Here is a 24,473-nt window from a genome sequence, read left to right on the forward strand (position 1 = left end):
TGAAACCCACATACTTAGCTCTGCTGCCCATCCCACAAATGCATGTTCTTCACAAATGTGGCTCCATTTAAAAGAGAAATAAACAGGCTTTACAACAGTGTGATTTACTACCAAAAAAGTCTCAAACAAATAATCTATCAAAGTTTATTTTCATTCAGTGATTAAAAATAGGGATGCATGATACACATTTGTAGCGCCAATACCGGGAGATTACTGATATATTTCCCCCTTCTTTACATTAGTAGGTCCATGATATGCTCATATAAGGATGAGAACATCTTAAGATGTATGTGAGGTCACCATTGTGCAGGCAGGAGCACAGAACAGTTCTTACTCGTCTTATTTATCTTTAATCTTTCAGTTGTTCGACATTCAGCCCATGCTTTTAGCACCACCCCTCCATGGCCCTGGCCATATTCTCTGCACCATCTCGAAGCATAATATGCAGCCTGTCCATTCCACTGCCTGAGCATTTCCAAGGCTGTACACGTCACTGTCGCTGAATGTGATCTGAAGCTCTCAAGTACTGTAATAATGTATTTTTAAATTCAAGTCCTTATCTATCTACCAGTCCTGTACATCCTCCTTCTTGGTTCTTCAAATCTACATACCCGTCAGGAGGTTGTTGGAGATTATTATATTTTTCGACAGGTTTAAATTCCAGATTTGGTTTCTGGTAGAGTCCTAACTCAGAAAACATTTGCAGAGCCTTTCAATCTTAAGACACCATTTTTCCTGTATTTTCTTAGTTACAGCACAGAAAATCCTGTCTTCAGACTGTCACCAGAGCTTTCAAATTGCCTCCATGCTTTCAAAGTGCATGTAATAACAGTGATAAAGCCTGTTTTGCAGCAGATATTTTAAATTGTGATTAGGGGAATTACTGTCAGCTTCTGGCAGTGGTTGGGTATGATAAACCCAAACACAAATAAGTGAGCAACAAGGATCAGGCATGTCATAGCTCCTTTCTCTCTGAGTCACTTTGTCCCCAAACCACTGCCAATGTTGAACCTTTCGCTTGTCTTTGGTGTTTACTGAGAGCTTCATGTTTAATTTTGGGTAAACAATTCTACTGAGAGGCGAGTTGATGCTGGCTGTGATTTCTGTGGAGTTATTTAAGGCTCATAGACCAACTCAGTAAAGCCTTTTCAGCTTTAATTTCCTTCATCAAAGCTTTATGTAAGCTTCCACAGGCGTACCAGAGGGACAGTTTTATGCTTAAAAAAGAGGACAATACCTCCTCTTGAGCTACACTTTCAAACTGCTGCAATATAAAGCACAAAAAACTACACTGGCTGTGCATCTTTAGTAATCTGCTTCTTCTGCTTTCACCAGATGGATCTCTGAAGATTGGGAGCATTGTACCAAAACCTGTGGCAGCCTCGGTTTCCAGATCCGGACTGTCCGCTGTGTGCAGTTCCTTCACGACTTCACAAACCGCTCTGTTCACAGCAAGTACTGCAGCGGGGAGAAGCCGGAGAGCCGCAGACCCTGCAACAGGGTTTCATGTCCTGCCCAGTGGAGGACCGGAGCCTGGTCAGAGGTAGGGTATCTATACACAGGATTTATCTACAGAGGGCTGTCCTTTGATGCTTGTGTGTGAGAAAGAGCCGCTGCGCAGTCAGGGCAGGACCAGCAGAGAGATCAGAGGTACAGCCTCAGCCACAGGAGGCATCAAAATCTACACAAAGCAGAAGTTCCTGACAGGAGCTTCTATGATGTGTCCTCCAGGTGGAAATTTAACAATCTCATGGAGAATTTCACTTTGCTTTGAGTGACAGCAGCATGAGACTAAAAACAGCCAGTATTGGTCATAAGAAGAGAAAAATCAGCTGAAGATAAATGAGCTGTTTGTTTGCACGGAATCCATTCATCTATCATTCATCCTTAAACCCTATAATGCCATATGTATCCTTTTTAATACATGAGTTTAAAGATCTCCATTTCGTCATTGTGAATAACTGTATCCTAAAATCACAAAATTTTATTTTATTTTTTAATTTAGCTGAAGTTGTATTTTGGCCATTTACTCATGGCTGCTCATTCCCACTTTTTTTCCGGCCAATTTTCAAGAAGTTGCGGTAAGAATAACAACTAGATTTATATACTAGCTTTTTAAAAAATATGTTTTCTGCATTAAAAGACTATACTTTAATTAAAAACTCAACTTTAAAAAAGTTGCCAAAACTGCCCAACGTGTCACATGTGATACAAAGAATATATCATAAATGAGACGATAAAGTAATACTTTTAGGGGACTTTTGTCAATAAGTTGAACAAACATATTTCAATCAGGAGAGACTTAAATACCAGAGAGAGTTATGAACAGATTTAATGAATAAATGCAAAGAAAAGTTTGGTGGTTAGACCCCATCAAGTATTAAGCATGATAATCAATGTAGGGGGTACAGTGATGTTGTGTATTGTGAATATGCCCCAATGAAGTCTAGACACTGGTAGTCATGAGAGTCTTGAGAAGGCTGGATCTCAAAGATTCAGAGGGCTGCAGAGCTGAGGAGCAGAAGACTGAGCGATGGAGACCGGAGGTGCACGGGGAGGAGGAGGGTCGTGACGAGAGCCTAAGAGATATCTGACAAGCAGAAGAGACGGAATTTAAACTTTGAAAGCTATGTGTTTATGGGCTTAAGAATGAAGCTGAGACTATGTGATTGGACAGAGGGCTGACACGCACCCGGTCAGCTGATAGAGAGAAGTGGGAAGTGTGAGCAAAGGAACAGAAGAGTGGGAGCACATAGTCTTCATGATTGAACTTTCACTAAGCTTCATAAGTTCCAAGAAATTAGAAACTTTCTGGCTATTTTTGATGGGTCAGGGTTCACAAGGTTAAATGTAACAATAGCTGCACATCTAACACAAGTCACACAATCTTTCTGCTTATTTAATCTGTGTTAAATGCGCATTTAAGTGTAGTAGGGCTGCAACTAACAATTATTTTTAATATCAACTAATTTATTGGTTGTTTTTCAATTAGTCGATTAATCACGATTATTTGTGTTTCAACCTAATTTGGTCTTTAAAATGTGCAGACCTTTATAACTCAACCTGTGTGTTGCATTTTCACTGCATTTACCCAGAGTTAGGTTCTCACCTCTGATTGGTCAGCCCTGTGTCGTGTTTGTTTGTTTATTTACTTGTTGTTAAGTACAATACAAAAATCAAAATAAATCTCAAAATGAATGAAGCAGATAACACGGCAATGAAGTTGTTGTTCGCAGTGTTGGACAGACCGCTTATTAGTGACTTTGGGCTTGTTTTCTAATGTTTATTTGCTCATTGGGGCTCGCTGTGCTCTCTGTATGATCCCGTCTGACTCTCTCCCAGCTCTCCATGACAACACGTTGAGTTTCGTTTCTCTACATGCGCTACTTCCACTTCGCTCATGCGCACTCCACCCCTCCTCCTCCCTGCTGAGTGTTACCGGTGCAGTGTGAGCTTGAGAGTGAGAGCTCTATCAGATAAATCTTTTCTCTTTTCAAAAGTTAGGGGAGTTTTGACACTAGTTTGTGACTCAGATCTTGAAAAACTTTATATACAAGGTGCGAAGAAGACTCTAAATTACGTTATCAGGCACTAAACACTGGGAGCTGTCAGGCTGTCCAAGCCGGAGATGCAGAGCCCCTGTCAGCTTGCATCACCGTCAGGGAGATTTTTCCTCATCATCAATATTCCTGATGAATGAAATTGGTGATCTTTTCCCAAAAAAGTATCCATTAACGTGGAGCCTCATGTAGTGAACGGAAGCCACAGATGAGCTTTTACCGCCTGGTATGTCATTTCACCATAGGAAAACAACAATAAAAACAATAATACGATGCGTCGACTATAAAAATTTGCGTCAATTAATTTTTTATAGTCGCCAAGTCGATTATGTCCACTAATCCTTGCAGCCCTAAAGTGTAGGACATATCTGCAGTTTTTTTTCCCAATATTGTGTGACGTGTGTCTAATTCTGCAAAGCAAAAACTTGAACTTGACTTGTTCTGGGAGGAAGATGGACGACAGACTATTTCTTATTGATTTTCTAGCTCTGCTCTTTTACAGAATACTGCAGCTGTAAAACTCTCTGAGTGAATGTGAGTGGAGTGAAAATGGCCTCTCAAACAAAAGTGCAACAGCAATTATTCCTCAGAGCAGACTTGCAGTTCTCCTGACACTTCACCTGCCAAAAGACGAGGTAGAAGATAAAGAAAGGAGCTTCAAGGCTTGACGAGTCTGTCAGCACAGTTTGGGTTACACTCAGCCTGTGCTCTTTTCATCTCCTCTCTGTTTAATTGAAATCTGTCCTTTGTATATTGGAAACACAGTTTATGTCAACTCTGCTGTTATCTTTCAGATGTTGTGACTCTGACACGAAAGTTTGTGGTAAACTTTATTGTGCAGAGAATGCTGAACACTGCTGGTTCAAGTGGGTCTGGAAGATTTGCATGATGCCAGTTCTTGGTACGAATGTGTGATTCCTCTTGAGACTGACTCACCTGAAACTTGGCTCAATGTTTCACTTTGCAAATCTCTACATTTCTTGCAGGGATTTGGTTTCCCTCCAAAAAGTCAAGGCGCCAAACAGCTGTCTCAGCCAGATGGAGGTTGAATTGCATGTTGTTATTCTGGGCTTTTTAGTCCAATAATCCAATTTTTGACAAGACAAAGAACGAATGGTCTCTGGGACTGATCTCTGCTGTCTGATATTTAAAATTAAATTATGCTGAGCATTTAACGGCAAGGTAAGAAAAGAAAAATGCTGCAACAAACAAGAGTGGTGGAGTAGACGGCTGAGCCCTAAAACTAGAAAAAAAAGACAATTTAATGCTGAAAAGGAAAGACGTGTGTAGAGAATTCTGTATATCAACTAGTGCAAGCAGCTACAGGCGGTGTGCAGGCCACAGACGGCACATTAAGTGTTCTTTTCCTGAACTGGAGAGGTCAATCAGTTCACTCACATATGCAGGAGACTGACCGTGGAAATCTATACAAGAAAGTAGAGAATTTTCAAGCAGCCCTGATATGCAGACGGGAGACAAAGAAGGGATCTGAAGACAGAGGTGATGTGAGGCGGCCTTTGACACAGAGAGAAGTTTTGCATCAGCAGTTTGGATGATTCAGAGGGTGGAGAGGAGGAAAATCAAAACAAAATGAGATGAATGTAGCTCTGGTTCAGCAGCAGCAGATCAGAGAGCAGAGGTTTCTAAAAGTTCCTGTGAGGAGTTTGAGCTGGAACAGCGACATCTCTCAATGGGTGGTTATGATAATTAAGGCCTTCAGCAGCAAGATTTGCATTTTCTGAAAACGTATTGTTGTTAGCAATCACTTAGACCACGGCTATTCAATAAAATTCAGTCGGGCCAAATTTAAAGACTAAGGACATGAGCTGGGCCACACATATTGATCAGCTGAGTTAAGCTGCTGTGGTTCTCCTGAGCTGCACAAGTCTTCTTTATTGTAGTACAGCATGTTTTTAAGTGTAGTGTCTTAGGACAGTATAATCTTTCAGCACTGCAACACAGTCATTACAGAGCGAACACATGGGTTTGGTTGTCAGACTTGGTGGTAAAATTAGTAAATAAATACTCTCCAGTCCATGCAGGATTAAACCAATTTTTCTTGCTGATTTTTTGTTTAAGGTTGGAAAGAGACATGCTGTTTTCACCTGTGTAGGACAGCTGATGTTAACTTTTCCAACACACCAGCTCAATGACACAATGCATTGGGTTAGTTGCTAGGTAATGAAAGATGTCGCAGTCAACATTTTAATAATGTTGGTATTTCTGTAAAAACTTGTCAGTCTTAGCAAAAGATGTTTTTCTCATTGGAGCAGTTTCTTGATCACTTTGGCAGCTGCTTTCAGGCCACTCAAGGATCACTCTCAGGCCGCTAATTGAATAGCACTGACTTAAGACGCATTTCCATCAGATCCCCAAATAACTGAGACTAGTTGTCCCAATTTTTGGGACCCTTTGATATGGGTGCCAGACTGAACCAATCCATTCTCAGACGATGGAGCAACAACACTGCAGAGTGTTGATTGGTCAAAAGAATCGTCACTTACCGTGCAACAGCGGCTGCATTTCTCCTGGTGGCACACAGACTTCTCTGAAACAAAGCTTGATTGCACTTTGTATCAAAGAGCTACATGCCAATCACAGAGAGGACGAAATGCTGCGTGTCTTCCATCTATGCTCTTTGTTTACTGTGTCCCATTTTCTTCTTTGTTGGATTTATTAGCGGGGTAAACTGAGTCGGGCTGCTACGGCATCATGCTATAGTTTTACAGCTGCAGCTTTCAGCATCCAATTTACATGTCGCCTACCACAAAAGGGCACAGTTTTGCAGTGGAAACGCAAACAGGATCAGTCTTAACTGTATCAAACCGTGCCAAACCATACTGAACCGAACTGGACTGCTTGGTGGAAACGCGGCTTTAGACAATCCCAATGAAGCCACAGTTCAAAACATGTTGGTCTAAAGTAAAGTTCTTCTCTTTACTTGAATTGCAGCTAAAGTTTGGACCTTTTCAGATTTTTTTTCCTCTTGGTACAGTTTGAAAGTAGTTGAAGTTGTACCAAAATCCATTTTTCTTGTTAGTCAATCATTATTCCACAGCAGATATCAAAGTGAGGGATACATTTGACCGTTAATAAGAAGAAAGTGACAAAGACATGTTTTTATTGTTCAATTATTTCATTTTAATGTTTTATGATTTTTGACTTAATTGTTGTATTTTTCCTGTGAAACACTTTGTGATTCTGTTCCATAAAAGCTACTATATTGAACAACATTTACTTAATTACATGTTTTTTTAATTTCTGGAGGAATATATAGAACATGCCGCACACACAGATTGACACACAAGATGCTTAGATACCAATACAGAGAAGTCAGAGTGAGAAGACTGTACAGCAGATGGAGGTTTGTGAGTAAGTCTCAGGAGGAAAAACTGGCAGCTTGGCCCAACTTGAACTGCTGACTCTGTTTCTCAAGCCAGCCCCCTGCAGACTAAGCCACTGCCCCCCACAGGAGAGCACAGAGGGAGATTTACGAAGAAGACAGAGAAGTCAGAGCCAGGAGGAGAAGCCTGTCAGGGCAGGAGCTCACCCCATTCGACATGAGCTTTTTTTCTCCTTGTTCCTAAATTTCCATTCCCGGAAACTAGATTTTTCACCTACAATGACATGTCAACAGAAATGCTGATTTATATGCACTGTCCCTTTAAAGTAAACAAAGATACATGAATAATTTGAGTTAATGAGCAAAACTACAAAACAGATTTTTTCTATTTTTCTATTACTTTCAAAGTAAAACTTGGTCACCTGCAAAAAAAAAAAAAGACATGCATTGTTAAATCCTGTGTACAGTTGAGTCTAAAACCAGGTTAATGCCATGCTCAATATGCCTTTGATCATGTGACCTCTTTACCAGGATTTTCTTTCTCCAATGCACACTCGGTTTTGGAATCACTGACCCAGCACAAACATTTCCAAAGAACGCGAAGAATAAAAATAGAAACCTTTTATATATTTTGTTCTCTGTATCTAAACTCCATCCTGATTCTGTTAACGTGCCGTGGAAAGTCAATCCAACGCTAACAAAAAGCAACCAGAAAGCTAAGTCTGAGACAAAGTGTCCTTAGATGGACTCAGATGGACTCTGATGGACTGGGCACTCAAAGAGAGAAACCCAGTTTAGGAGAGGGAGAGACGAAGTGCTCCTGCTGTTCTCCTCTGGCAGGTCAACTGTGGTTGAAAGAGTTTTGTTTCCAGCTAAAGATTGAATTTCAGGTCAGGTTTATATCCTGCGCTGCCTGCTGCCTGTGTGACCTGCATCCCTCTTCTTCTCATCTCCGTCCTCCAAAACGGTGATTTATTCAGTGTGTGAGTGAATGACTGTGTGTGCTTCTCCTCAGTGCTCTGTGACCTGTGGAGAGGGGATGGAGAGGCGCCTCGTCACCTGCCGCATTGGAGATCAGTGTAATGGAGAAAAACCTGAAGCTGTCAGGCCCTGCAGACCTGGAGCATGCCACGGTGAGCGTGCCATCACTCGAAAAACCCATAGAATACAAATTTTATAGGAACATAGTTTTAATGCTATGCTTTATCTTTTCAACACTTTTTAATCTTCTAGATAAGAGTCTCATATTTTCCTTAAAGCTCCTCCAGAGTAAACCACATGTCATATCAACTGGGTGATGAATCAAATCCTACTATTAGTTTATTGGTGATTCTTCAATTAAGGGAATTTTTCTGTCCCCAGGGTAGATTTATTTTACAAAAAACAATTATTGTAATTGCAAGAGTTAGGTTGAAAAAGCTGTTTAACCTGTTAAGACCCAGCGTCCACATATGTGGACGTTACATTTCTGCCTCTCAGACTCATGATACTTCATTTTTCAAAACTTTGACCGACTAGCCACATTTAGGGACACTGCCCACACCATCTTTTAAGGAAATCACAACATGACACCCATTTTAGTGAAGAAAACAACATATTTAAGTGCAATAACACCACTAAAAAACACATTATAGAGAACTTATAACACAAATAATCAAACCTCTCGTACAAAGACCAAGTTTAGTAATTGTACTTATTAGGTTAATCCAAAATACCAACGTAAATTAAAAAATGCAGACCAGACAAAAGCTCGGGTCTTAAGAGGTTAAAAAACGAATGTGTCTTGACAATATTTTAAAACTTTTTCTGTGTGCTTAAAATCCAAATGTGCAAGAATTTCACTGTTTTAGGCTTGTCCCCAATCAAGGTATTTTAACATCCCCTCTAGAATAAAGCAATAAAAGTGCTAAATTCATTTAAATCTTCACTTTACATTTCCTCACAAAACTTTAAAATACATTTTTTTAATTCATTTATTTTATATTTGATTTATTTGCTATTAATTTAGAGTTAAATATTACTGTCCCTCATACTTCTACCATTACCATCTCACTGAACATTGTACAGGCTAATAAAGTTTTTACAAAAACCTACTGACATTGTTGCACGCAAATTAGATGCTCCAGAGGAACATTAAAAGACATGAGGCAGAAGCCTGATATTCGATGCCCACACATGTGAGTAATGTGAGCGCATGTTTATTAGGTGCCATTACCAAACAGGCTACTATTTGAATATTTTACTAATTAGTTGTAAATTTCACTTAAATTAAATATATTTGTGTACATTGTATGCTAGCTAACCTGGTAGCTTAGCAAGTCTGAAACATAACCAACATCTACCTCAAAAAGTGAAATTTGCCATTACTATCACGTCATTACCGTCACACAGGTGAAGGAAATTTATGATAACGATATTTATGACGATACGGGAAAAAAAACAACAACTAATAACTAGTGGTTGCTGCTTCTGAATAACAGCATTTTTATTGCACACACAGTATGGAAGCTACTTTTCCAATCATTTACTACTACTACACAAGCTTGAAATGTGAACATGGTAAGTCAGATCCAGAGGACATCTGGCGATTTAGAGGAGGGAAAGTTAATCTTGGAGGTGAAAAACTCCATAATTCTATACGACACAACACATTCTTTCTAAAAGGACACCAACAGAAAGGAGAAGGCATGGACTGACTGAAGTTTTAGGAGGCCCAGATGAGCTTAGCATATTAATTAATTACCATGAAAGTACGTTGTCATGGGTGGGATTCCTGCAGGAACATGTGGTTCTCCTGTGATCTTGTGAGCTCGGGTATCCAGCTGCTATGGGTGCTGCACGGCGCTGTGCTGCACAGCAATCCAGAGACGACGTTCGACCACAGGCAAAAAATATCCACTGATAGTAACGTAGCTTTCACGTCCTCCTCACGTGTCTTCATAGCCTGGTTGTATTCGGTTGTGAGTTTCAGCTTTAGGTGGTGGAACATGTTTGTGGTGTTGCCACCCTTTGCGGTAGTAGTTCTCCAGCACATTTTGCATTTAATGTGTTTTCACTGAGGTAGCTTCTCTTTAGGCTGTAAATCCTCATGTGAAGACCAAGTTGATGCTCCTGCGCTACTTTCACCCTCAGCCATTGTTGTTTTGTACCCAGCAGGAAGCGTCACACGTCATTGCGTCTCTCCACTATAAATATCATGACAGTGTCATATCCCACACCCCTAATAAGAGTGTCTTATTTTCTTAAAGCTCCTCCAAAGTAAACAACATGCAGAAATCCTGTCAACTGGGAGATGAATCAGACTCATGATATTAGTATACATGTCATCTCAGAGAGGATCAGTAGGTTGCTGTTGATGTTGACTTCGATGCAGGAAGTTATAAAAAGAAAGGTCTTAACTCTGGCTGACAGTTTTATAGTATTCAGAGGAATAGTACTGTTTACTAGTTGTGTACGATTCTCTAAATGTCAACCTACGCCCGCTGATTTCCGAGCTCTCTTGATAAAACAAATTGTAAATGCCAAGATGATATTTGCAGGCCGGCAAAGAGGATGAACTAGAATGAAAATTCAAATAACACACTCTCTCCATTCAGCAGGAGAGAGTGCTTCAAAGGCCACCTAATCCATCAGATATTGATATTTAATACGTGTTGTAATGCTGATATCAATGCAGCTTTCTGAGCATGCTGAGAGTCAACATGTGACCAAATTAAGATTCGCCTTTCCCAGCTGTAATTCACTCTGTGGGGCGTCTGACATCTAATGATTCATCATACTCAACATTTGTATCAGAGTTGTTTTATCATTAATGCACTGAGAGGAATTTATCTTCAAATAGACTCACTTTTATATATTTGCCTGTTCATGATCCTTGATTTGAAATGAGATCAGCAACACTGGAATAGGTGATTTCTCTGTATCAGATTCCCCCATAAATCCATTTACAGCATGTAGATCCAAAGTCCCTATGGCGACAAGTTAAGCAGTAAGAAGCAACATCTTTCCTATTTTCTAAAGAAAAAGGTTTCTTGGATTTATTTCTTCATAATGATGGACGCTGGAGCTGGGATGTCAAAAAGAAAAAGGAGCAGAAGAAAGCTAAGCAATACAGCACAGGCTAAAGCATGGGTTAACAAGATGAGACAGGACTGAAATGTTCAGATATCAAAAGCTGATATTTCTCCACTGTGCGTCCAACCTGTCTGTCATATAAAGGCAAAGCACTCAGCTGAATGGTCCGAGGATTGTGGCATTTATCCATCACATTTCTCAAATCTGTGCACTGCAGGTGCCAATCTTGCCTCCGAGCACCTTTCCTCCTCTCATTCATGATTTTATTCTGATGCACGTCAGCCACAAAGACAACCCTCCGCAGAGGTGATGCCAGCTTTCAGCCACTTTAGCTGCTTCTGCCTTTAATAGCCCCGAGTCAGAGCCTCACTTTATCCTGGTTTAAGGGTATGTTTCAGAGTGTCGAGCTTTGATCGTTTTTAAATCACCAGAGATGATGATTCAGCTGAGAACACGACAGCCTGAACGTCTGTCCCGAGTTCCTGTCGCCACAGGCAGAGTACGCAGCCACTGACAGACCTTTTCATTCCTGCACTGACAGACAAAGTGGAGTCAGGTGTACGTGTCCCTCATTTACTGATCTGCCATCTGTGAAAAATGAATTCAGCCAAAGCAGCCAGAGGAAGCGCGTTCAGAGTCTTATCTTTGAGTGCGGGGCACCAAACTACACCTCTTCAATCTGCGTTTTTAGTATCTCTTTCTTTACTTCAGTAGACCAGCAGGGACAGCTCAGTTTGGGGGCCACATGATCTGACTGAAGAGTTTGCCTGTTGTCATGTTTCAAGCAATAACGCCACAAATAGATAAATTACCTCGTCACTTACATCCTGCAAAAAGTCGTCTTGGACAAAGTAGTGATAAAAAGAGAGCTGCTCTTCATTTATTTGCTTCCAAAACAAATGTACGCCTTGGTAAGACAGTGGGCGATGGCGCTCATGGGAAACGGAGTCTTTGGCTTGGCATGTAGTATGTACTGCAGACTGTCGGCGGCTGCTGGTCAGTCAAGGAGGGGAAGCTCATTTTTTTCAGGCCCACACCATAAATTTGTTTATTTATTTAAACGTAAATTCTACTCTCCGTTCCTTTACAAGAAATTATCCGTGACCCTGTCGTACCAACCAGATGTTTTTTCCAGGGATTTTACCAGTGATCTCTCAATGGCCAGAAGAGCTGGACTGCTTAAACAGCCTTGGCCCATTGTGTTGTGAGTGTAAGACTTGAGCCGCTTAAAAGAGGAGAAGTTCCTCTCTACAGACAATGCTCCGGTGGAGGTTTATACTTCAAGATCACTGACTGGCTCATTTTTGTCAATCAAAAAGGGATTCTGCCTCAGACAGATCATCCAATCATCATGCAGAAGCCCAGCGTCCAGGCCAGCCCACTGTCTCATAGACCCCCAGAGACGCTGAGTGTCCGATGGGCGGGACAAAGCCCAGCGTTTATCCATTGACCGTCCACTTTCCACAGTGGAACAACCCGCTCTACACTTCCCCGCTGAAGTCAGAAGACGCCCAGCGTCTGACTGTAAAGCGCTGAGACACTGCGGGGATGTAAGAAGGAGATCAAGCCAGTTACCTGTGATAGGTAGCTGATTATGAACAAAAGATGAAGGAAGTCAAGCGCATATTTTGTCATTGAAATGTACACACAGCAGAACATATCACCACTTTTTTGGGGGGCTGGGCTTCCCTTGCAGTCTTAGAGCAAGCGCCACTGTTTTGGATGTAGGATGTAGGATGTGGTACAACTGATCTGTTGGGTCTGGTTTGTGGTACAAATGTTATACTGGTTTTCACTTTCAGAAAGTGGAAGCATAGCTGATAAAAAACTGCTTCCTTTTAATACACGTATGGTTTTGAGAACAGTTAAGTGGTTTACACTGACTTTGAAGGATTTTCTGGATGTCAGGGGTTACCTGTGAGATGGTATTGCCTCTTTTATGACAAGAAGTCCAAAGGTTTACCAATGTTTCTTTAACATCACTGCACCTTTATCCTGTTGACCCTCTTACATACTGCAATAAACACAAAAAGAAGAGTAAAACAACACCAGCACTATGCATTGTGGGAAACAGTATGTGAGGTAGACTAACTGGTTGCCTACTGAGATTTTTTTTTACTATGCTCTACCTTGGCATTAATTTAGTAGACACTGCTGGTATAGTGGGGAGTTTTGAAAACAGCCCTTATCTATGAAAAACAATTCAAATTTTAAAGGGGCTGTAATATATTCACTAAAATGACATCAGCGCCAATGCAAGTTATTATGAATGCTACTTTATAGATCCTTGATCGGGTCAAGCAGGACCGATTGATTTATGGTACATTTAGGTCTCTATGACAACACCACCCTGGCTGACAAAGTTTAGTAGAGAGAAGAGAGATCTGTGCTCTTTTCTCTGCGCAAAACGATTTCTATGATACATTTTGTAGTGATGGTGGACACAGGAGCCTAACTGTCAGACAGAAAAAGGACAGAAGAGCAGAAGAAAGATAAACGGGAGAGTGATACAGCCTGAGCTAAAGGCTAACACAGGGGCTAAGCTGTTAGTGCTAATGTTCATTTCAACCCACAGTCAGCAGTTATTCTGCAGTGATCTGTTCAAACTTGAGAGTCTATCAATAAAATGAAGAGTGAGGTTACGTTAGCTCTGCTTGGTGGATGACTGGCAGGACATAGCTAACCAGGATTTACTAACGTTATACATTACGGACATGTCTCGTAGCACCAAGCTGCTAGTAGGGCTACATATAGCCAGCTACTGACGTACAGTACAAACTTACGTTGGCTTGTTGTCATTTTTCACTGTGTACTGATAAATACCTTTGCATATCCAGTAAAAAGTTGTCTTGATTAAAGAAAATTAGTTCCAAAACAAACACATGCCTGGTTAAAAGTCACAGCTTTACGACAGTGTGTGTGAGACTCCGGGCCAGAAGGTGGCGAGGCAGTCCAATTAAAACGTATCCTCCTCACAGCATCTTTAAACAGAGGTGTCACTACAACCAACTCCTAACTATTGGTCTTCACAGGGCCTGTAAACGGCCAATTAAAAAAGTTAAAGAGAAAATATTCTGACATAAAGTTTGGACTAGAATGTAAAGACTTTTTAATAACATTTGGAAGACTAACTTGTTTGGAGTTGATGGAAAACAACAAATCTGAAACAGGTTCCAAAAACAACGATGAATACTAGAAAAAGAAACTTTCCCTGAGCTCAAACTTTGTGCCCTTTCTTTACGAGGAGCAGCCTTTCAGTCTGACTGCCAGCTGTGGGGCAGACTCTTCTAACTATCCATGTTAGAAACTTTTTAAACTGAAAACTCTTTAAAACCTGGCTGTGAGGATGAGGAGTCTCAGGGCTGAGTTTCTTTTGATTATGCAGTGGATAGAAGGAGGTCTCACAGATGGTGAAGAGAGTCTTGAGGATACCTGAAATGTCCTCAGAACAGCTGCAAGCCTAAACAATCTTTACATCTGAACGTCTCCTGGCTCTTGCCTTTATCAGAACAGATGCTAACGACTATTACTTGAATGCCGTGCTTATGCTAATACACGAGAGAAACTGGAGGCATTGAGAGAATTCTTTATGTGGTTGCTGCCTGCATGGACGTCAGAACTATTTTCTTGGAGGGTGGTTGGGATTTTTGTTGGGAGAGGAGACGCACAGTTATCACTGGTTAAGGATTTGATTTGAAGTTATTTTTTAATTACAACCATAGCAACATTATAACAGAACAGTATTAATGATAAAATACATTTTTTTAACCCCCGCAAGGCTGAGACGGAGTGTTTGGTTGCCACAACAGACATGGGCACGCTTCACGATCATACCCTACTCCGACAGCATGGAGCAGGTTTGGAGCTGCTAGGTTTGAAGGATGTCCACAATGTATAGATCTGTGTATTTATGGACAGTTAGTCTCACTTTTTTCATAGTTTGTCTAGTCCTGCGACTTATGGTCAAGTGTGACTTATATAACAAATAAATGTGGCGCTGTGTTATTGGATACTTTTATGGAAAAAGATCTCAAAATTCCTATGTGAGAAATATTGATGAGGAAATATCTCCACAGCCCTGATGGTGCTGTGCACTGACGGAGGCTCTGCATCTCTGGTGTGTAGGCTAATGTATTTTAGAGAAACAAAAGGTTAATCAAAGAGATCCACCTATTCAACTTTTCTGGTTCTGATACCAATACCAATACTGATACCTCGGCTTTGGGTATCGACCGATACTAATATCAGTGTTAAGTGACAACTAGGAGTACGCGGATCACAATTTTCTGACGGATCACTGATCTTTAAAAAGCCTGACCGATACCAATTTTTATTTTTAGTTGTTTTATTTTTTATAACTGACAGAATATACCTTCAATGTTCTAATCTTATTTTATTGAAATCATCATACAAGACCTGTAAAACAATAAAATATTAATGTTTCAACTTAAACAACCAATAAGGTGTCATGAGTTTTAGGTCTCATAGCAAAAACCAACAATGGCTGGCTGTCAGACCTTCCCAGAGGTATATAAGATCAGTTTCATATGTAAGGATGGGCCAATCACGGATCAACTATCACTGACCATCGATCACCCAAAATTAAGGAAATCGGCACTGATTGATTGGTGCATGTCTCGTAACAACCTGCATGCTCTACTGTGGGATAAGACTTGAAATGTTTTGGGTAAAAGGCAAAAACTGAGTATAGGGAATTACTGAAGGTAATATTTATTCAAACTATAGGATATTTGAATTTTAAACAGCAAAATAATTGTTCAGAAGTTAACAAGTTCTTTTCATTTGTAAGCTTTTATTCCCTGTAGAAGACATAGAGCTGGTCGCCTGGATCAGCAACATGGATCGGCCCCTTCCCACTGATACCAATCCAGCTTTAAGGGACACTGATACAGGGATACTTGATACTATTGGTATCAGTGCAATCCTAGTTAATCATGTCTTCTTTGCTTTCGTTGTAGACAGTTTTTCAGTTGGCAAGTCACAACCCTAGAATCAAACCTCCTGTAACATTTTAAAAGTGAGGACGCTTATCAGATGGAGCTCATTAAGTTCACTCTGCACCTGTCTCATTAGCAACATTTAGGGGAGAGGAGAGTATGTAGAGAAGAGAAAATGAAACTTAACTACAGTCACATATATGAGGAGCTGTAGGAAAAAATTTTTGAACCTTCTAATATAAAAAGATAATTTCTTATTAAAGTTATATCCTAGTAGTTCTCTTAATACCGAACTGTTGTAAAGAAATGCCACTCATAGTGCAGTGGAACTTTTGTTGATAAGACTTATTTTCTGTAAAATACCATGATTACATGAAAGAGATAAATTTTAGCCTTACATATTGAGTTTAAATTCACATTCCCCTCTAGTTCTGTCGTCCATGGCTGCATGTCAAAGAGGGTCTGACGGTGAGTGAGCAGTGTTGTGCTGACAATGCCGAGGTTGGGATGTACGAGATGGTTTTGTTGCTCAGATGCTGAGCTGTCAGTCTGATTAAAAGCCTCAGCGCTCTGTAAAACATCCACCTGCACTCAGCCTCTTTCATGTTTATCTAAGGCTTCCTCTCATTCAGCTGACTCTGTACTGTTCTTTAACTTTCAGATGAGCCGTGCAGCGGAGACAAATCCATCTTCTGCCAAATGGAAGTCCTAGCTCGCTACTGCTCCATTCCAGGCTACAACAAACTGTGCTGCGACTCCTGCAGCAGGCGCACTGGCGTGCTTTCCATGTTCTCCGAGGCGGCTGAGACAGAGGAGCATGTGCGCTTCGGTTCAGCCTCCCAACTCCTGGAGACATTAACAGCAAACCTCACCCGCAGCGGCAAACAAAGCTCAAGCAAAGGATCGGCAACAACAGGCAACACTCCAAGACATGTCACCACCCCTGCTCCGCTGAAGAAAACCTCATCAAAGATCACTGCAGCTCCGAGGAGGGTTCCAAGAAGCGTGGGTCTCTCCGGCAGGAAGTTGCCCGCTATGGCGCCACCCCCTCTGGAGGATCCCGCTGAGAGTCAAAGGCCGAGCAGCTTGACAGAGAGTCGGGGGCCAACGGCTTATTCTGAAGTGGAAAGATGAAAGTGACAAGCTTCATTTCAGGACTCTCGATGTAGAGTAGATAACCCAGCTTCATCCTGAGTTTTCTCGCACCAAAAACAAACCACCGAAAGAGAAACAGAGAAAGAAAGAAAAGTGCTGGTTCACTTTAAGGATCTCCCTCACCTTCTTCCCCTGGTTACAGCTTTGAACAGGACTTTTTCATCTCATAGAAAACTCCCAGAATATTAGTAAACAGCCATGTGACCTCTCTACCATCCCTGCAGAAGAGAGGAGGTTCAGGGGCACACGGTGTGTATTAAATGAAAGGCTTAATGAAACCCAGCTGCAGTAGTTATTACTGAACACACACAGGCAGGTTAATGAGGGATTGATGAGATTAAAGAGGTTTAAATCCAGCTCCACTCACTCCTGACTTCAAGCTTCCCTGTAGATTCACTCTGAATGAGGACCCACCCAGTGCTGGAGCTTCCTCTGAAGCCTCGCTGAGTGTCAGCCGAGGTGACAGGTGCAGCTCTGTGTTTGTTATTCCCGTCTGATCGGCCTTTTCTCTGCTCCTGTCATTTAATGAATCTGGCCCCTGATGTCTGCAGAGCGTTGCAGCGGGTCCTCCAGGAAACGCTCAGCAGCCAGCGAGAGAGAAATGTCAACAGGTGCAGTCATTACGGCTAATCCAATTTGTGAAAACTCGAGCAGACCATGAAAACATCGGATTCAACTGAGAACTAAAAAAATACTTGAAGATTAAAAAAAAACAAACTGCCTTTTTCTTGCCAGAAAAGTTACTATGAAGCTACAACAACAGGTCCACTACTTCACATTCTTTGCAGTGACAGACTCTGGACTTTTCATGGTCACGTTGGGAAAAGTGGCCACAGGAAATTGAACCACGAGGGAAATGATTTCAGACTGTTTTTCTATCCATCAAAGCCTCTGAACGGAAGCTCCACAGTTTCTATGGAAATGAGTATTTATAAGTGATGCTGTAAATACTGTACATGAACATATCAGTATTATTTTAAGAAGCTGGCAGTGCTTTCAAACACCCTCCTCATCGTTCTGATTAACAAGAATCCTCTCATGTACCCTCCCAACAGACCAGTATCAGCTCCTCTCTGACTTTCTGGAAGTTGGATCAAAAGATTGTTACCACTTTGATATTATTACAGTGGGTCAAATATGGGACTTTAAGGAGGAAACTCTTTGTTTGGGTTGGCATTGAGACCATAATGGAACTTTGAATCTCCATCTAACCAACCAGGAAATTAGTCACTTGAGATCACCCTGAACTGTTTTTCAAAAACAGCCCAACTCTCCAACCAGTGTGGACTGTAAAGAGAAATTAAAGTGGTAACAATCTTATGCACCAACTTTTAGAGAATCAGAATCAAACTAGTCTTTTGAAGGCAGATATAGAAGTCAACATCTGCCTGAAAGGAACATCTATCAACATATGATAGAAGTTATCTTTATGTCCACAAATGTTAATCTCATTAAGTCAAAAAAGGGAACTGGATTTGTAATTCCTCACACCACGCACTGTTGACTCTTCTTCAGTTTAAAGCTCTCTAAGGATTTTTCCACTGGTGCTATAACAAAGTCTGAAAAAGAGTGACCCCACTTCATGATATACAAAACCCAAAAACCAGTATGAGGGGGTAGGTGTAACATCACATTATTAAACCAGCCTGTTTTAAAACTTTTCCACATCAAATATTTGCAGTGAGAGATGTGTTTTACTCTATTAACTCATTGGCTGCCAGCATCTTGAACAATCTTTCAAGTAATTTTCTATGACTATGTAAACATCAAAACTAACAAGAGTAGACTCTCCTCTTTTATGTGTCTCTTCTTGTTTTTGGTCCAAGAAACAGACAAAAAAATACTTTTTTTGGTCGTGTTTAGCTCAGGCGCGCCATATTTTGATCCTCTCCATGATCTCTGTAGTCTTCTCTCCTGATCAGTGCCGCTCTTTCTCCCTGAACTACCGCGACACATCCTCAGTTGGAGCGTGAGCTGCCCGAACTTTTCTGACTTGCGGTGTCTCACTACGTCTCTGTCATCTCACATCTTCTCCTCATATCCACACTGAGCTCTCATCCAAAATGCACACCGCTCTCACCTATAGTAGTTTATGAGCATATTGATTGACAAGCTGAAAAACACAATTTACTTTTACAGTAAGTGTCTGCAGATGTCTAATTGATATCTATAGACGACAGTGGCAGCAAATGAGTTAAAAAAACAAAAAAAATATGATTTTTGACAAAAACGCTGAAACTCAGAACCAGCGAGGATATAAGCAGTACCACTTTGACCACAGGGGGCACCAAAGTCAACACAAACAGGAAATGTTCCTCACTGGAGCTTTTAATTAAATTGTGGACATTTTTGACCACTAGAGGGCAGAAAACATCCCCAATAACTAAAAATAACTTAAACTCACTCTGCTACTGCAAATCTAGTAAGCCAACAGTTGCATTTGTACAAATTTCACAGAAACAGAGCAAATATCTTCCCACTAAGTCAACTTTTTAATTTTGATTTTAACCAAATTCCAAGGGAAGTGTCTCTCCTTCAGGTGCTATATATTTAACGTACATCACCAGCTTCTTATTTATTCTGCTCTCAGCTGTTTGGTGCTACTCAACATACACTCAGTTATTTTTGTCTTTGAGAAATGAAAAGAGCCAAACCAAGGTGCTGTTATCTACGTAGTGCTGCAGAAGTGGAATTGAACCCTCACTGGGCTTGCAGCATCTTTTTCACATATCCTAAAGTCATTTAAAACCTTTTTTAATTCTAAAATCTCACTTAATGAAGCTTTGAACAGGAACCAAGCCGTGCTGAAAAGTGTCTGTACATTTTTTCCCAAAGTGTATCCTAAACTTTTGTTTTATGGTGGAAGAAGGTTCAGGGGGTTAAAGGTATTTATTTTTCTTTTAAAGGATTTCCTCACAACCACCATGCATCTGACTGCAATAGCAAAGACACAGTTTCTGTGTTTTCAGTAAGAAGTAGCTCGCAACTATTCACACTCACTCCTGTGTGCCAATGTATAGAACATGTATATAGCATTGAGTACATAAGTATTTATTGAAAGTTAAAGGGTTCTGCTTTGTTTTTACAGTCTGCACAGTGCCAGCTGGTCAATAAGCTGCGTCAGATACTCCGTTAAAGACTGATCCCATGTATGAAACCTTTTTATCCACGTCGTCAAACTCTGCGTGGATTTCTTCTTCTTGAGAAACTTGTTAGACTAGAGATGACATTGTTTTTTGCAAACAATTAGATGTAAATATACGTGCTCGTTTTGGAGATGTTTGTCAGAAAGCTGTCTTTTCACAGCTGTTTTGTAGAAGTTGTTAACAGAGCTGTTACATCACAGCCGGATGTACTGACCAGACAGCGATAGAGTAGAGCCGTTCTTTTAATGCTCTTTGTAGTCGTCAGAATTGTCTGATCATTTGACAATTTCCTCCCCAGTTTTTCTACCCGCTGCCTTTACAGCATTGCTGCTAATGTTATGCAGAGCTTGTAATGATAACTAGGTTAGACGTAGATGTAACATTGACAATCCCTGAGCCTCAGACAGATATTACTGCATAGGATTCTCCATGTACTGTATCCATACCCCTGAGCTTTCTGTGCATCCAAGTATATTGATTGTCACGACTGTCAGTCACTCTCTGCTCTATTTGCTTTTCTATGTATTTGTGTAGATTGAAGTGTACACTACTGATGCTGTTTGTTGTAATGGGGAGCACATAGCAATAAAAGATATAATGAACTACTTTGATTTCCTGCTTCTGGCTTGTTTACAGTCGTCCTGCCTCTGATGGGGCTTTGCATCAGTTATTTTATGTATTTGCATGAAAAAGTTTAGCATTGCTAATTCTGGTTTATCATAATCATGCATAATAGATTTAAGATGAGTTTGGTTTGTGAAGCATTGTACCACCAGTTCCTCTAAGAGCTGAGAGGTCTGTCTGTAGATTAGGCCAGTAAAAATAGTGAATGATCCCAGGGTCAAAGGTCAGTTTTGAGCCTAAGGGGAGTCATTTTAAAGTGCAGAGATTGATGCAAAGAGATGCTAAAAACTATGAGCCTGGTTAGAGTGTGCACCTATTGTACAGAGGCTTCACATTCTGTCTCTCTTTAGCAATAAAGTCAAAAATGCCAGAAAAATAACTTTAAAAATCAAACATATATATCCACTCACCAGCATCTTTTTAGGTCAGGTTGAACTCCCAAATCTTCAAGGCACAGATTCAACAAAGAGCTGGAAACATTTCTCAAAGATGTTGCTTCTCAATGATACGATAGCATCATTTGTGGGCTGAACATCCTGATGAGAGTCTCTCATTCCACCACATCCCAAATGAGCTCTGCTGGACTAAGATCTGGTGACTGTCGAGGCCGTTGGAGGAAACGGAACTCATTGAAACCAGTTTGAGATGGCTTGAGCTTTGTGACATGGAGCTGGAAGTAGCCATCAGAAGATGGGTACACTGTGCTCATAAAGGGATGGACATGGTCAGCAACAATACTCAGGTAGGCTGTGGACTTTAAACCATGCTCAGTTGGTACTAAGGGGCCCAAAGTGAGCCAAGAAAATATCCCCCACACCATTACACCAGCAGCAGCAGCTTGAACCGTTGATACAAGGCAGGATGGATCCATGCTTTCATGTTGTTGACGCCAAATTCTGACCCTAACATCCGGATGTGGAGCAGAAATCCAGACTCATCAGACCAGGCAATGTTTTTCCAATCTTCTATTGTCCAGTTTTGGTGTTGCTGTGTGAATTGTAGCCTCAGTTTCCTGTTCTTAGCTGACAGGAGGGTCACCCGATGTGGTCTTCTGCTGATGTAGCCCATCTGCCTCAAGGTTGGACGTGTTGTGTGTTCAGAGATGCTCTTCTGCAGACCTCGGTGGTTGTAACCAGTGGTTATTTGAGTTACTGTTGCCTTTCTATCAGCTCCAACCAGTCTGCCCATTCTCCTCTGACCTCTGGCATCAACAAGGCATTTCCTCCCACAGAACTGCCGCTCACTGGATATTTTCTCTTTTAGGTCCATTTTCTGCAGCTCGTCTTCAACATGTCTACAAAACCAAATGCACTGAGTTGCTGCCATATGATTGGCTGATTAGAAACTTGCATCAACAAGCAGTTGAACAGGTGAACATGATTAAGAGATATTCCTCCTGAATGACTCCTTCAGTGGGTGTCTGCTACATTTTTAGACAGCGTCCAAATGAGATTAGAGAAAGTGAATCAGCACTAAATTTACTATTTCCACATGAGCTGTTTTTTTTTTCTAGCTTTTTCAGTCTGGTCTGTAAACAAATGCAGCCAGCAGTTAACACAGAACCTCCCCATCAACCACGTAAGAAAAACAAGGGTTTACTCATTAATTTACCAGCTAATGAGTTTCTTAGAACAGACTGATGAGCGGTATCACTTAGTAAACATCTCACTTCTCTTATTGCTGGCTCCAGAAAACCCTCATGGCAGTGGCAGGTTTCCAAACTAATGGCTTAATTTTCACTGTGAATGCAGTGAATGAATGTTGCTGCAGACTTCTGAGTTTTGAGACCTTAAAGCAATGGTTCCCAAAGTTCACATGCAGCATTCACATTGAAAGCTGCACCATTTTTTAAATTGATTAAAAATATTGCCAAAAAAGCTTGTATAGTACTGTTTTCAGTGCACTACAGCTCTGTTCAGATATATTCTGCTTTTAGTGATTAGCAAAAAGCTTTATTTTAGTCTAGTTTTATTTTTGTTAAAGTTGTAGCCTGTTAATGTGTAATTTTAATACAAACAAATAAACAAAATAAATGTTATTTATTCTAATTCGGGCTCATAAAATGCTAGCATTGCATAAAATATACTTAATAATAATAATAATAATAATAATAATGATAATAATAATAATAATTGTGTAAAATTGCTTTTTGCAGCAGCTCTCTCTTCTTTGTCTATTTCTTGTAATTTTTTAGTCTCTTTTTGTAATCTTTGTATTTGAAGTGGATCATTGCTTTGTATGACTCATTTGTTGGTCATGGACACCAAACTTTTTGTGGCTTCAGTGATATTTTTGCTACTTTTTCTCTTGTGTTTGTCTGGAGATCCTACATGTAACCGTGGCTGCATTGTTAACATGTAAAATCAGCTGTTAGCAGCCAGTAGCATGTTTATGCTAACTGGTGCAAGGCCTGATGTTTCCCCACAAGGTGAGGAGGAGGTGGTGAGGACGACGTGCTGGTTCTCAGGTGTGAGCTGAGAAGTGACGACATGGACCTGTCCTTCCATCCATTGTTATTGGGAACGTAAGATCTATCTCTAATAAGATGGATAAGCTAGCTGTGCTAACCCAGCAACAGAGGGAATACCAGAGGGCAGAGTAGCATCATGCTATTCATAGACATGGCTAATGGAGCTAATATCAGACACCAACTCCACCTGCTGTGAGCAGACAGGATCCAGGAGACAGAGACTGAACAGACTGCTGAAGAAGCTCAGTCCTGGACCCTGTGGAGGTGGAGGCTGGCTGAACTGGACAATGATGGACAAGCTGTCATCATCTATTTTCTTATGGACCTTTTTGCACTTTCTATACACTTTCTTACTTTTGTTTTCTTGATTGCTGCTGTGACTTCAATTTCGTTATCATTGTAATAATGACAATAAAGCTCTGTTCTATTGTAAAATTCATGCCTCCTTGCATAAGTCAGTGCCCTTGTCAGGGAACACTTCCTGGTGCCTGAAAGGAGTCTTCTACCCTGCTGCTTTTAGACTTTTGATTTTTGTACGCAGGCAGTAGCAAGGGCTGACTTTGGCTGTGGAGAGACGTGAGCTAATTCTTCCCTCCAGTCCAGGACTTAATGAAGCTCTTAACTGATTATTTTGGGAAATTGAATGTTTGATCCCATAAATGTCAAAAATGAGAAAGTCAAAAGCACACCGTGGCTTTAATTTTGACAGTTTTGTCATGGAGGTCAGCAACAGGAAGTCCTTAACATCCAGCTGTGTGAAAATGTCAGAGTTAATAACTCACTGAACACTGAACAAGGTTTTTACATCGACAGTCTCTGAGAGAGTGCTTCTTTTTGTTCGAGTTGAATCGTGACTCTTCAGTGCGGCACTTTTAAAAGCTGATGTGTGTTACCTGCTAAGGAGGATGTCTCTATTTCTGAGTGACTCATTGATTGTGAAATGAAAAAAAAACGGATGTACATCATGACAACACTCCATAATTTCAAGGCATTTCATTTCTGTATGATGTAACGTGTTATTTCCCAGAATCCTCATAAAGTCCTCTCAGTCATCCTGGGGACAGCTCTAAGGATGCTGCTGAGACTTTACATCAGCTGCATGAAGATAACTGTAACAGCAGGCAACACATTTCAGTCTCAAAG

General features: G+C 40.8%; 1 protein-coding gene across 1 annotated transcript in view; it reads left to right on the forward strand.

Moving 5' to 3' along the window:
• Positions 1 to 20,806, forward strand: part of adamts3 (ADAM metallopeptidase with thrombospondin type 1 motif, 3) — a 214,831-nt gene extending 194,025 nt beyond the window's left edge. Inside the window, exons 20-22 of the mRNA XM_074671066.1 lie at positions 1,336 to 1,543; positions 7,919 to 8,036; positions 16,597 to 20,806. Coding sequence (XP_074527167.1) covers positions 1,336 to 1,543; positions 7,919 to 8,036; positions 16,597 to 17,069 — 799 coding nt within the window. The 3' untranslated portion in view covers positions 17,070 to 20,806. The remainder of the gene's footprint in view (positions 1 to 1,335; positions 1,544 to 7,918; positions 8,037 to 16,596) is intronic.
• The last annotated feature ends 3,667 nt before the right edge of the window (positions 20,807 to 24,473 follow it).

The sequence above is a fragment of the Halichoeres trimaculatus genome, unplaced genomic scaffold (genome assembly GCF_033239565.1).
Source record: "Halichoeres trimaculatus isolate MK-OKI-2021-1 unplaced genomic scaffold, fHalTri1.1 fHalTri1_scaffold_5, whole genome shotgun sequence".
NCBI lineage: Eukaryota > Metazoa > Chordata > Actinopteri > Labriformes > Labridae > Halichoeres > Halichoeres trimaculatus.